The following is a 14,468-nucleotide window of genomic DNA, read 5'->3' on the forward strand; positions in this document are numbered from 1 at the left end:
CCACAGGCGCCGAGCCATTAGTGCCAGTTTTATATCTTGTTTAGAAAACTTTCATTCTCTAAGTTTATGCAAACATTCATCAATGTTTTCTAAAATTCTGTTATTTCTTTTTTTGTTAGTATTTTAATCCATTCAGAATTTATTTTTAGATATGGAATAAGATACTCATTCATAAAACCCCTAATATTGTACAGTTGGACTTCTCATGTATAAATTTGTTCTTGGACTCCAATGTGTTCCATTTAATCGCTGTTCTCTTGTAATATGATAGTATTATAATAATTGCAGTTTTGACTATATTTTAATATCTGTTGGGCCAGGCCTACTTTGTATTTTTTCTTGTTTTGAATTCTCTTCTATGGTGTTTTGGGAAGATTCACTTTAGAATTATACTTCTGACCACTGCTTCTTTTCTGTGTTCCTGGAGCTTAATGTTATATATTACAAAACAACCCCTCTGCATAGAAATTCTTTGCATAAACACTTGCAGTTGTGGACGATTTGGTTTGGAAATGTTTTGTTCTTATTCCTTTTTGGTAGAAAAATTAGAAAACAAAAACATTTCTTCTGTTGTCACTAAATTAATTCTGCACTATCTGTCCATTTCTATCTTTCATGTATTACAACATTATTAAGTCATAACATGGAGATCTTTTCTGCATCATTTTTATTTTAATTCTCCCTGAAATTCTGCCAAGCTGGTAGACTGATTTCCCAGCTCACAATTTCTATTAGAAGAAGATTAAATCAAATAGGACTGGGAAAAAAATCATAAGTTAGGAGGAACCAGAGATCTGGTGATGATTTGTCATAAAAGACAATGAAAAGTTTAAAAAAGTAGTCTCTGTGCCTCACAGAGCACAGCACATAGGGAAATTCAGCACGAGGGCAAGAAGCATGTTAGTGTGGACCTTCTGTATACAGGTAATGCGTTCTAAATGATGTCAGTAATCTTAGTGGGTAGTAACGATCTTAGGAGCTGTGTTAAATGGAAAATTAATACGTCTTTGAAGAAAAGATACTCTTCTTTGTTACTGAGCAATTCGTGTCCTACCACAAAATGCCACAAACCTGAACCACTGCAAACTAGAAATGCACAGTTGAGAGCTGTGCGTGGTACCATGTGCTGTGCTCACTGAAGGGCAGTGTTTTCAGTATGAAATGGGCTTTGAACATGGTAAGTCAGGTTCTATATTTAACATTAGAAACTGACTCTAAATTCTGATCTTTTGACATTAGTTAATATCTGTATTATCCTGAAAAACTGAGCTGCTAGTTTGTATCAGGGTTTCATTGAGAACATGTCCTCTAGCAGCGTCAGCACTTCAGAGGGTTGTGTGGTGGCTTCAACACACATACACAGGCATGCACACACACGAGTGCATTTTAATATTTGTATGTTTGTATGTATGTATGTACGTATCTATCTATTGTGCCTGACCCAATATTCACCAAAAGTTTGGAATCCTATTTTCATCTTAGTATATATAAAAATTCTAGGTATTTATGTTACATGAAAACTATTTTTTATTCAAGAACTGGCACTAATATTTAAAGAGTGTAACTTTTTGATAAGATTTAATTGCCCTATTGTTGTTTGTCTGTTTGTACTTTAAGATTCTGCACTTGCTTCTTTATGGATGGTACCTGTATCTCAACGAAAAATTACCAATTTATTTAGTTACCTGCCTAAAAAATAAGCTATTCAATTGAGAAGCTAGTATAGTTACTATGAATTGTTACATATGAGTTTTTAAAATTAGGAAATCTATTCTTATACGGAAAATTCTGCTATCCATTTACTATAGTGAGTGTGAAAATTGTATCTTGCTGAATAAAGCTGCAGGTGTCTGTTATGTGGATAGTTCTGTGAAATGATATGGTTGCTGTTTCTATATATTTAAAGAGCTACAGTGTGTGAAAGAGAGAATAAACTCGTTCTGTTTGGCTGTAAGTTAGCTGTAGAAAAGGTGGTCAGTTGTAAACTGGCAGAACTTTTCACTTAATGGTCCAATGAAGCATGCTTGCTTAGAGTTACGAGATACGATTTCTTGGCATTTCTGTACAGGTAAAAGTTTCCTGAGTGAGAATCTAAATTACTGACTTCTAAAGTTTCTTCTTAAAGTCTGTAGTTATTTGGTTATTTCTTGTCTTTGCAGTGATCGGGAAATACCTAAGGATGTGGGGAGTCGGTAGTTAGCGCCATTGGGATCTAGCTGTGTGCTGATGGAATTGAGACTTTCCAGCATTGGAAAGGCTGGTCCTGGCTATGCAAGGCAATAATTCTGTAAGAAAATCACCTACATTTTATGCTCTTAACTTCTCTGTGTGGAATGAACTAGCCATTTCTGTACTGAGCTTAAAGAAATGGAATTCTTCAATTTCTTTCCAGTTTCAATTTGTTTTGGGGAGGAGGAAGCCTTTTAAAGAAGCCAGTTATAAATTTAACAGTAAAAATTTAATCCACAGACCTTATAAATAGCCAGATGACACACATCTTATGTAGCTTTATGTGGCCCAGTGGGGCAATAATATGCTTATGATATGCAGACTTGAGTCTTCAATAACAAAACTCTTTTTTTAAAATAATAGTTCTAACAAACATAACCTGCTGAATATTTTCTCCAAATTTATTTGATCTTTAGCTATTTTATGATTTTATTTATTGCTTTTTTTTTTTTTTTTTTTTTAGACAGAGTCTCACTCTGTAGCCTCAGGCTAGACTGCTGGTAGCTTCAGCTTAGCTCATAGCAACCTCATATTCCTGGGTTCAAGTGATCCTCCTACCTCAGCCTCCCAAGTAGCTAGGACCACAGGTGCCTGCCAAAATAATTTTTTTTTTTTTTATTTTTAGTAGAAGTGGGGTCTTACTCTTGCTCAGACTGGTGTTGAACTCCTGAGCTTAAGCAGTCTCTCCACCTTGGCCTCCTGGAGTGCTGGGATTCAGACATGAGCCACTGTTCCTGGCCTGTAATAGTTTTCTTGGCTTTGCATATAACCCAAAGAAGAATTACCATTACCAATAAATACTGTTACTGTAGGCAATATATAATACTGATAGTCAAGTTGATAATTTTTAATTGTAAATGGCCCTGATGAAAATTTTATCCTACTCTTGTGAAATTAATATTTGATCTGTGTGGTTAGAATGATAATTAATGTACACTGTGCCAAAAACCTTTTGAAGCATTTTTAAAATTTGAAAATATTAGGAAGGCACAAATGTTTTTGTTACATAGAGGCTTTTATAATGCTTAAGTCAGGGTTCTAAGTGTGCCCATTACCTGAATGGTGTTCATGGTGTCTATTAAGTAGGTTTTTACCCTTCCTCTTCCCTCTTCGCCCCCTTCTTAATTGTCAGTGATTTATATTTCTCTCTGTGCCCATTTGTGCCCATCAATTAGTTCCAAATTATTAGAGAGTGCATGGTATTTGTTTTTCTATTCTTAAGATATTTGCTTAGGATGGTGGTCTCCAGTTCCATTCAAATTTCTGTAATAGACATTATTTCTTTCTATGACTCCATGGTGGTGTATGGGTATATAAACATACATATAACATATTTTGTTAATCCACTCCTGAATTGATGGACTCTTGGATTGATTCCACATGTTTGCAATTATGAACTGTGCTCCTGTAAACATTTGAGTGCAGGTGTCCTTTTGATAAATTGACTTCTTTTCCTTTGGGTAGATACCGAGTTGTAGGATTGCTAGATCGAATGGTAGGTTTACTTTTATCTCTTTGAGAAATCTTCATATTGTTTTCTGTAAAGGTTGTACTAGTTTGCCATTTTACCAACAATGTGTAAATCTTCCTTTATCACTGTATCTATGCCAGAATCTATTGTTTTTGGACTTTACTAAAAGTAGCCAAATCTAAAAGGAATAAGTTACTGTCTTGCTGTGGTTTTAATTTGCATTTCTCTAATGATTAATGAACATTTTTTCAAATGTTGGCCATTTACCTTTCTTTTGAAAAGTTTCTCTTCATGTCTTTTGCACACTTTTTTTTGGAGATAGCCTCAAGCCGTCACCCTTGGTAGAGTGCCATAGTGTCACAGCTCACAGCAACCTCCAACTCTTGGGCTTAAGTGACTCTCTTGCCTCAGCTTCCCAGGGAGCTGAGATTACAGGAGCTTGCCACAAATGCCTGGCTACCACATTTTTAATGGGATTTTTTTTGTTCTGATTTATTTGAGTTCTTTATAGATTCCAGATATTAGCCCTTTATTAGATGTATAGTTTGTGAATATTTTCTCTCATTCTGTAGGTTGTCTGTTTGGCCTGTTGATTATTTCCTTTGCTGTCAAGAGCCTTTTAATTTAATCGAGTTCTCCCATTTATTTATTAATATTTTTGTTATTGCTGTAATTGCTTTTGGGGTCTTAGGCATTTTTTGCCTAGGCTAATATCTAGAAGAGTCTGTTCTATATTGTCTTCAATAATTTATATGCTTTCATGTCTTAAATTTAAGTTTTTTATCCATCTTGAATTAATTTTCATATAGATGTTAAGAGAGGGGTTCGCTTTTGTTCTTCTGCATGTGGCCATCCAATTTTCCCAGATTCATTTCCAGAATCATTTATTAAATAGGTCCTCTTTTTCCCAGTATATACTGTTGTCTGCCTTGTCGAAGATCAGTTGGGCCTATGTAGACAGTTTTATATTGGGTTCTTTGTTCTAATCCGGGGGTCTATCTCCATTTTTGTATTAGTACATGCTGTTTTGTTTACTATAGTCTTGTAGCATAGTTTGAAGTCTGGTAATGTGATGCCTCCAGATTTGTTCTTTTTGTTTAAGATTGCTTTGGCTATTTGGGCTCTTTTTTGATCCTGAATGAAGTGTAGAATTAGTTTTTCTAGATCTATGAAATATGACGATGGTATTTTGGTGGGGATTGTATCGAATCTGTGAATCGCTTTGGGCAGTATGGATATTTTAACAAGGTTGATTCTACCGATCCATAAGCATGAGATATTTTTGCATTTGTTTGGGCAATCTGTAATTTCTATCAGAGTTTCATAGTTCCCCTTATAGAGATCTTTAACCTCTTTAACCTCTTTAACCTCTTTAAAGGTTAAAGATCTCTATAATATTTAACCATGTATATTTTATTTTATGTTTTTGTAGCTTTTGTAAATGGTGTTGTGTCTTTGATTTGACTCTCAGCTTGACTGTTATTGGCATGTAGAAATGCTACTGATATGAGTCCATTGATTTTGTAACCTGAGACTTTACTGAATTTATTTACCAATTCCAGAAGTCTCTTGGTGGAGTCTTAGGATTGTCTAGATACAAAGATCATATCATCAGTTTGACCTGCATCTTAATAGGTATCATAAATAGTACAATAGATTTTCTTATGTGTTTTCTACATCTGCAACAGGAATCAGATTTGGTACATACAAAGAATTGGTATGTAAGAAGGTTTAGTTCGTAGTACTTGTTAATGGTTCCTTTGTTACAGGAGCAGTTGTTAGTGTCATCTGCAGTGACTTGGCATTTAAACAGGATGTGCTCTAAAGAACATTATAGGTGTGTCACAGATGATTCAATTACTAAATATCAGTGAAAAGGTTGGTATTTTTTAGAGATCAAAAATTGAATCATGACACCTTTACAAAAGCTTAATTTCATCTGATACTTGTAAAATGTATTACATCTTGGCAACAGAAGTTTTCTATCCACAACATGCAAACATTTTACTATATCTATTTAAATGAGAGAGTCAGAGTCTTCCTGTGGATTGAATGGCATCAGGTTCTCTGCCATCCCAACCCAGATTGTGCTTTGAAATCTTTTTAGGCAAAAATGTTTATACACTTGGGTATGTACTATTGGCTTACTGCTTAAAATATGCTGTTTGACTTTAGGCTAATGTCTAGATGTTGTGACTTGGGACATAGCTAAAAGGCATTATGCTATCCTAAATTCTTTCATAATCGAGCTACGAAGTCTTGCTGCAGGTAGTTTCATCCTAAATTTGTGAAAAACATGAGTTAGGGTAGAATATATTTTTGAATAGCTAAAGCAGTTCTTTGTTGTAATCCCGATGCTCTAAAAACAAAACCGCTTCTTTCCTTTTATAATAACGCTGTCTAGTCATTGTAGAAAGTTCAAACATTAAAAAAAGGTATAAAGAAGAAAGCAAACTTTCTGTCAGATGCCACTTTCTACTGTCCTGTGAAAACTCTCCTCAGCATTTTGTAGAATATCTCCCTAGACTTAATTCTATGTGACTAATATCTACATAGCCGAAACACAGTGATATGGTTTCATTTTGCTTTTAACACTCAAAATGTGTTATGGATGATTTTCCATATCAAAGAAAAATAAAGATATAATTTAATTAACCAGGTTTATATCTTGTTATAGGCATTTAGGTGTTTTCTATTTCTAAAAAAATTGTACAAAAACTTGTTATACATATTTCTAAAAAGAGAATTGGCTACTCAGGGGTGTGCACATTAGTCATTCTGGTGTGTAGAGCCACGCTGCCCAGAAAATTTCCTGTTCTTTCCCTCAGTCAGCACTCCGTGATACCCATCTCCTTCATCTTTGGCAGTCTGATAAGTCACTGATCTTATATTTATTTTTAATTTTTCATTATTTTATTATATTCATGGCTTTAAATACTAATACCATATGTAATCTGACATCTCCAAGTTTTATGTCCTATAATCCAGGCTTGAAATACTTACTAGACGTTTTTTAACAGTCATTTGAACTTGTCCAGAATTGAACTCCTTATCTTTTTCCCAGACCTGTTTCTTTCCACTCTTTGATCTATCACAAATCCTGGAGTCCTGCATGCCTCTTCTTTTCTGTGTCTCATGTTTTACATCTAAGTCCCTTTGCAAAACCTGTTGACTTTCATAAGCTATGCAGACTCCTGCTTCTCTTCACGTCTGTGGCTCCCACCCTTGTGGCACTACAGAGGGTAAGCCTCAGTTAGCTGTTGCTGGGTTTATTGCTCTTGCTTCTCTGCTTTGTGTTTTCCCTACATCTTGTTATCCACACAGCTGAAACGGCATCCTGTTAAGGTGAATGTTAGGTGAATCATGCCACTCATCTCTTCAAAACCCTTTAGAGAATTTACATCTTTTTCTGAGTAGAGAACAGAATGCCTGCCATGGTCACCCAAGCTCTACATGATTTACCTTTCCTCTCTTCGTTCTCCCATTTTTCTGACCTCTTTTACCTACTTCTTTGCCTCTTTCGTGTGGCTCCAGGCGTGCTGGTCTCCCTGGTGTTTCCTTCCTTAGGTCACCCACTCTTGCCCTTGCTCCCTCATGTCCATCAGGTCTTATTTCAGTGTCACCCTTCAGCTAGAATTTCCTTGACCACCGATTTAAAATTGCTACCTCATTCTCTGAAACATTTCCTATCCTCTTTCATGCTTTATCATTCTCCATAATATTTATCCCTTTCTACTATAGTGCATATTTTATTATTTGTTGTCCTCTCGCTGTTAATATAAAAGTTTCATGATAGCTGGGACTTTGTCCTTTTTGTTCATTGTTATGTCCCCAGAATCTGAGTAGGACTTGTACATGGATGAAGTACATAGCCTAGATCTGGCACAAAATAAAATAATGAATAAAATTTTAGGAGTGCTCTTAGGAAAGCAGATCTTTGCCCATATTCTTGTGGAATTTTTATCTTTTCTTTTTAATGTGCCATAACCTCTTATGATAGCAATATTAAACTTTGGTTTTATGTTACAAATATTTTCTTTGTTATGGAGATTTTTGCTTTATAGTTTTTAATTTATTTGTTTCTGTCACCTAAAACATTTGGTTTTCTGCCCTTGCTTAGAAAGCCTTTTCCAACTAAAAGGTTATAATAAAATTTGTTTATATTTTCTTCTAGTACATTTAGCGTTTTATTCTTAATTTTGAAAAAATACCTGAATTGGTGTGGAATTTATCTTATTGTAAGAGGTTAGCGATAGATCCAATTTTATTTTTTTACAGTTACCTCAAAGCCATTTACTAAATATTCTACTCTTCTGTCACCAATTCGAAAGGCCATATTTCCCCTGTATTATGTACTTAATGTTCATATATTTTGCATAATGAAAGAAACTTGTTCTTTTTCCTTTTTGTTTTTCTGTGTGTTTCTATACGGTCTTTTTAAATTTGGGGGTTGAATAGCAGATTTGAATATTTATAATTTATGTTGACTCTTACATATCTGTTCCTTCAATCCTTTCTCTGTAATTTTCACAACTGAAAACAAGTGTGGTAATCTCTTGCTCATTTACGTTATGTATAAGTAATGCTTATATTTTGAATATTATGTCTATTAATCTAAGAAAATGTGTTAATCAGTATGCTATGAATAAAGTAAATTTCCCTTAAATTATTCCCTTTATATTATATCACAGATATCATAAAACCCATGTGTTATATGATTTGTTTCATGGTATAAAGAGAGCATCGTTCAGTCTGTGATATTTTTTATGAGCTTTTTTATCTTGCCATTCAGGGAATAACAACATTTTATTTACTAATTTGTGCCAAATGGGTTTATGCTGATGCATAATGGTAACAGGTGGAGTGAACAAGCTGTTACTGCTCTAATTGTATTATATTTTATTGTTTTGGGTTTTGAATTTTAGATTGAACTGGTGACTTTTTGTCACTTCTTGTTTATCAGTTTATTTTTGTTTGTCATGCACTGTGGTCCTTAATAATGTTTACTGCAGGTGTGCTTGCTGCACACCTTCTTTGACAAGTTACTGAAACTTTTTGAGCCTTCATTTTCTCATTTGTAACCTGGGTGCAGCAATAGTGTTTTATTCATCAAGTTATTATGGGAATTAAGTGAAAAAAATCACGTAAGATGTTTAACATAGTATTTGCCACAAATGAAATACTTACTGACTGGTACTCAGAGTTAATTATAATGTGATAAATGGCTATCATGGAATTTAAGGGAAAAGCAGTGCCTGGGACTAAAAATTATTTGAAGTTACTCAGTGAAGTTGAAGAAGGGAGAAAAAAAATTCCTTTTAAACATTTCCCTTTGTCTATGTGGCAAATGTTGTACCAGCATCAAGCCTGGTCACTCAGAGAAGAGGTTTAGACTTTAGAGAAATTACACGCCAATTCACTTTGCAAAGTAGGTCCTGAGAAATCTCAGTGAGTGTGTTCAGATGAGCAGTTTGAAATAATGGTAACAATTTTCTTACTGCTTATCAAATTATTAGTGCACAAGCTTGAAAACACAGTTGTTTTTCTCTTGTGAACGCCACATGTTTGTGTTTGTAATTTTATGGTAGAACAGTGTCACAAGAAGAAACTAGCTATCATCCTTCCTCTCCCCTTTCACATCATGAATCCCAACTAAATATTGTAATGACCCACTGATTGTAGATTCTCTTGACTCACAGTGTCTTCCCTCTGCAGACCCACTCTGAGGAGAGACCATTCCAGTGTGAGGAGTGCAAAGCTTTGTTCCGGACCCCCTTCTCTCTGCAGAGACACCTGCTAATCCATAACAGTAAGTCCCAATTCAGGCAGTTGAGAAGGAAAGGAATTATCTTCTGCTTGGGAATGTAGGCATCCCTGAGGTGTACCTATAAGCAGTCATGTAATCTGCTTTTAATCACTAAAAAGGAATGAATATCTGCCTTTCTCCTTTTCTTCCTTTATCTTTGCTTTATTTTCCCCCAGCAAACTTCATTATTTTATGAGACATTTTATATTATTTCTTCCCATTATTTAAAGTTTGTATGTAACATAATTTCTATTATCAGTAAGATATCTTTGAATTTTGTTTTGAAACACATTTTTGTATCTTTTGAATGATTCAAAAAAAGATGTCCGATTCTTTAAAACATGCAGATATCTGGAATGATTTTATTAGCTCACAAACACTAAAAGTTGGAAGGGATCAGAGGACGCACCTAATTTAAGACCGTAATTTGAGGAGAATTGGAACTTGAGACTCAGAAGCCCTGCATCAGACTCAGGGTCTCACAGTATTGGGGAGCCAGCCGTGTCCAGGTCCCTGAGAGTCAGGTGCTTTTCCTCCTTACTGTTCTGTCCCTGATTTCTGACCTCCTTTGGCAGGGGCATTTTTTTTCTTTTAGATTAAATTCTATACAAACATACCAAGAAAGTCTGACTGTTACACTAAGAACTCTTTTTAGAACATGATAGACTGTATCCCTGAAGGATATCACTTCAGTAAGAAGAATGTATGGTTGCTAAGCTGAGTTTTAAAGTAGATTTTCTATTCAGATATTGAACCAGAGACTTTAATATACTTTGTTTCTAAAATTAACAACAAAAATACATATACCACGGATAATATTTATATTATTTACTTTTAATTCAAGTTGCTTAATCAGTAGAAAACCCTCTATAGAAACGAAACTCTTCCTGCTGCTTAAATTTTTAATTTCTGAGGAAAGCAAAATAAATAAATAAATAAACAACTTCAACAATTGATTGGACAGAGCAGTATCCTGGAAGAATCTTTCCTTTCTTTTTCCCTTACTGTTTTATTTATCTTCATTCGGCTTTCAGCACTGAGAAGTTTTCTTCTTTCCTTAAATATCATAACTATGTGTTTAAGAAATAGAGTTTGCTGTGGAATAGTGGGAATTTTCCATCTTATTTCACTACCCTTTTGAGTAAGAAAAGTATCTGTGATGGGGTAAATTTTAAAATGGGGATTTGGGTATGTGACCCTCATCCAAGCTATTAATATTTATCATGGCTAAATTTGGCCCAATGCTCAGAATTTTTCTTCAGAAAGATTTAAATTTTACTTCTAATAATAGCAGGGAATTTGTAACAGAAGGAATCTTAATACTTTAGCTTATTGGTTCTCATGATCTTGAGAACTAGGATTGAAGGGACGGAGTATAGACTGCAGTGCATTGTGTGCTTAATACGGAAATGATGAGCATGTTAATCACAGGCTTAGGAAGCTGCGTCATGACATTTAGCCAGGAACATCAACTTTGAAAGCTGAGTGAGTAAACGAGTTATTTAAGGTGAAGTTAGACATTTGTCAGTAAAAAAGATGGGAAAGCCAGAAATGGTTAAAATAGAGAAGGTGATACACTAGGTCTTGCCTGACATAATTTGAAAATGAAAACCCATTTAACTCCAAAATATAAAAGCTGTTATTAGAAACTTACACCAGCACTTTGGCTCAAAATTTAAAGAATTACTTGTCATAATTATTTTGGAAATTGCTGTTTCCTAATATACTGAGAATAGAGGGCAGATTGCTAGCTACCTTTTGTGTATTAAGACAGGAAAAAAAAATTGATAAATTTAAGACAAAGAAAACTGATAAAATCAGGTAAAATCTCTTGTTAGAAATTAATACTTCTGATAAATTTGGACAAAAAAATCTGCAATTAAAATATTACAGAAAAACAGCTCATCTATTCTTGGTATGCCTTGATGAGGCTTTCACAAAGGGACTAACATTTTGATTTACTTGATAATTTGTGGAGAATGCTTGGATAGGAGCAATCTTGGAATTTTTTTTTAAGAAAATCTCTTTCAATTCCTAAGTAAATTTGATGTTAACATTAACACTTATAATCACATGTCAGTTGGCATTTCCTTATACTCTCACTGATTGTATGTTTTATATGAAAAAATGTGTCAATAAATCTAAATAATATATAAAGAAACAGTAGGTTACAAGGATAGTACCTGCAACAAAATATGCAAAGTCCAACAAATAAATAATTCTTTCAGAATACGTGTAGTTTATGCATGGTTTGGATATGAGCTTGCTTTAAACATCAAATATCCACAGGACTCTAAGAAACCTTAAATTAGAGAGCTATAATTCTTTTGAAAAGACATAAGGAAGGTAATTTTTCTTCTCCTTTTTCCTTTCTTCCTTTTTGCTCCTCCTTTCCTTGTTCCTCCCTTTCTTCCATTTGGTATAAAAAAATAATAATATCTTCACATTTCTAAATTTAATGCTAGTTATAATGGAAGGAAGTTAGAAGAAGTTGGCTGAAATTGAGGTAATCTCTTATTTAGATATAGAAATGGAGTTAATTCTATATTTTGCCTCATAACCAATGTAATATGGGAATCTATGCTAATATAATTATTTTTAAAAAGGGAAAATATATTCAAATACTAGTCTGTCTTATATAATCATGTGCTTCGTATATTTTATGCCATCCTGTTATAAAACACTGTCTTCTAATTGTGCACTTGCATTGCTACAATTGTATTTAAAATGGACTGCTGAAAATTACGCCTAGGTAGTAAAGAAAGCTACAAAGATAGTATGATACGACAGTTCAAAAGTACTATAAGCTCCCTAAACCTAGTTTCTGGAGTAGCTTTTTCCCTAGGCTAGGCTAGATAATGAAAAGAAGGTGAAAACTCTCTGGTACCCAAGGGCTCCAGGGTAGAAAACAGTAACTGCCAGTCTTCATCCCCTGTCTAACACTTCAACTGCCTCTCTGGGAGGTGGCCTTCCCCAGCGTCTCTGAGAGCCTGGAAAGCTGCTTCCCCAGCAGCCCAAGGAGTCAGGGAGCTTCCACTCTGGTTCTGGTGACAGTGCTGCAGAAGGAGGGGCCTTGTAGCCCTCTCCTTCTCTGGGAATGAGAGGGTCTGGCTCTGCGGCGTGTCTGTCCGCCCTCAGAGGCTTCGCTCCCCAGCTCTGCACCTGCAACCCTGTTCTGCCTGTGCTGACCCTGTTCGCTAGAGGAAATAGGGGCAGTGGTAGGGTTTGAGGGGAGCATGGGAAAGGATACAAAGGCAGTTTACTTTGCTTGATAGAGGCCTTGTGTCATTGCAGGAGGCTACTCACTGCAGATTGTAGTCTCTGCCCTAGAAATACATACTTTAAAATATATGTTCATGGCATTTTTAGAAAATTAGCTAATTTAATCCCTGGATTTTCCAGTTTAAAGACACTGAAAATGTGAGATTGAAGGACTGTCCCCTGGTCATACAGCACATTGGCAGATATGAAACTGGAATTTGTTATAAAAATTGTGGTAAATTCTTAGAGATAATAAAGCTGACTTTGTAGAGAAAACAATACCAAGTCTGGTATATGTAAGGGATTATTAATAAGACCATGTTACTGTGTCTTATGTTTCTCTATCTGACTTTTTGTTTCTAAGGTGAGAGGACTTTCAAATGTCATCACTGTGATGCCACTTTTAAAAGGAAAGATACATTAAATGTTCATGTCCAAGTAGTCCATGAAAGACACAAGAAATACAGATGTGAGCTCTGTAATAAGGCATTTGTTACACCTTCGGTGCTGAGAAGTCATAAAAAAGTAAGTAGAAGCTTTCTGATAGTTTGAATGGATTATGTATTTAAGCAAGATGGGAATATATAATCACATTTTATAATAATTTAACAACATGCTAACCCAAAATGACAAATGAACTATTTTTATCTGCATTTCAGAAAATGTTCACTTCCTTCCTTTTTCAGAACAGACCTATTTTTTTCCATGAAAGAGAACCTCAGAATTAGATGTCGGTTCTCTATAATCCTTAGCTATGCTAATAGGTGATTGGTACAGAGTCCTGAGTGAGTGAGAACTTACCAATATTTATACATATTTGGATTAATGTAGACTTTTTCTTTTAAAGAAATATAGATGTCTTAATAATTTTATTTTTGGAAGCTAATTCCTATGTTTTTAGGCAAGTTATTAGACTGAGCCCTTCTGGGTTTGGAATAGTCCTTCGTGTTTGCATAAGGAATTTCCTGGTGTAGAACAGGGACTTGTGTTTGTCTAACCCAATAGAATGATGTTCTTACTTATAGTGATTTGGAAGTTATTTTTTTATTTGTTTTTTATTAAATCATAGCTGTGTACATTAATGCAATCATGGGATACAGTGTGCTGGTTTTATATACAATTTGAAATGTTTTCATCAAACTGGTTAACATAGCCTTCACGGCATTTTCTTAGTTATCGTGTTAAGACATTTATATTCTACACCTACTAAATTTCACATGTACCCTTGTAAGATGCACCCACCAATTACCCTCCTTCCACCCATCCTCCACCCTCTCCTCCCCCCCCTTCCCCTTCTTCTTGGGCTATAATTGGGTTATAGCTTTCATAAGAAAGCTATAAATTGGTTTCATAGTAAGACTGAGTACATTGGATACTTTTTCTTCCATTCTTGAGATACTTTGCTAAGAAGAATATGTTTCAGCTCCATCCATGTAAACATGTAAGAGATAAAGTCTTCATCTTTCTTTAAGGCTGCATAATATTCCATGGTGGAAGTTACTATTTTTTTTTGGAAGTTATTTTTTTAATGTTATGCTAATCGGATAATTATCTCAAGCAGATTGACAGTTTGCTTTTTGTTTGTCAAATAAATATATCTTAAGTATTTTTTACAATAATGTTTCATTTTTGGGCATTATTGAAAAGAATATATAATTCATTAACTTAATTTTTGAAATGGGTAATATTCATATATAGATT

General features: G+C 34.6%; 1 protein-coding gene across 3 annotated transcripts in view; it reads left to right on the top strand.

Moving 5' to 3' along the window:
- PRDM5 (PR/SET domain 5) overlaps positions 1 to 14,468 on the top strand; it is a 211,259-nt gene that overhangs the window by 105,477 nt on the left and 91,314 nt on the right. For all 3 annotated transcript variants that reach the window (XM_003800056.2, XM_003800057.2, XM_012811562.2), the window contains 2 exons: positions 9,416 to 9,509; positions 13,132 to 13,292. In XM_003800056.2, the coding sequence (XP_003800104.1) occupies positions 9,416 to 9,509; positions 13,132 to 13,292 (255 nt within the window). The remainder of the gene's footprint in view (positions 1 to 9,415; positions 9,510 to 13,131; positions 13,293 to 14,468) is intronic.

Source organism: Otolemur garnettii, unplaced genomic scaffold, assembly GCF_000181295.1.
Source record: "Otolemur garnettii isolate 467f Iridium unplaced genomic scaffold, OtoGar3 scaffold00164, whole genome shotgun sequence".
Taxonomy (NCBI): Eukaryota; Metazoa; Chordata; class Mammalia; order Primates; family Galagidae; genus Otolemur; species Otolemur garnettii.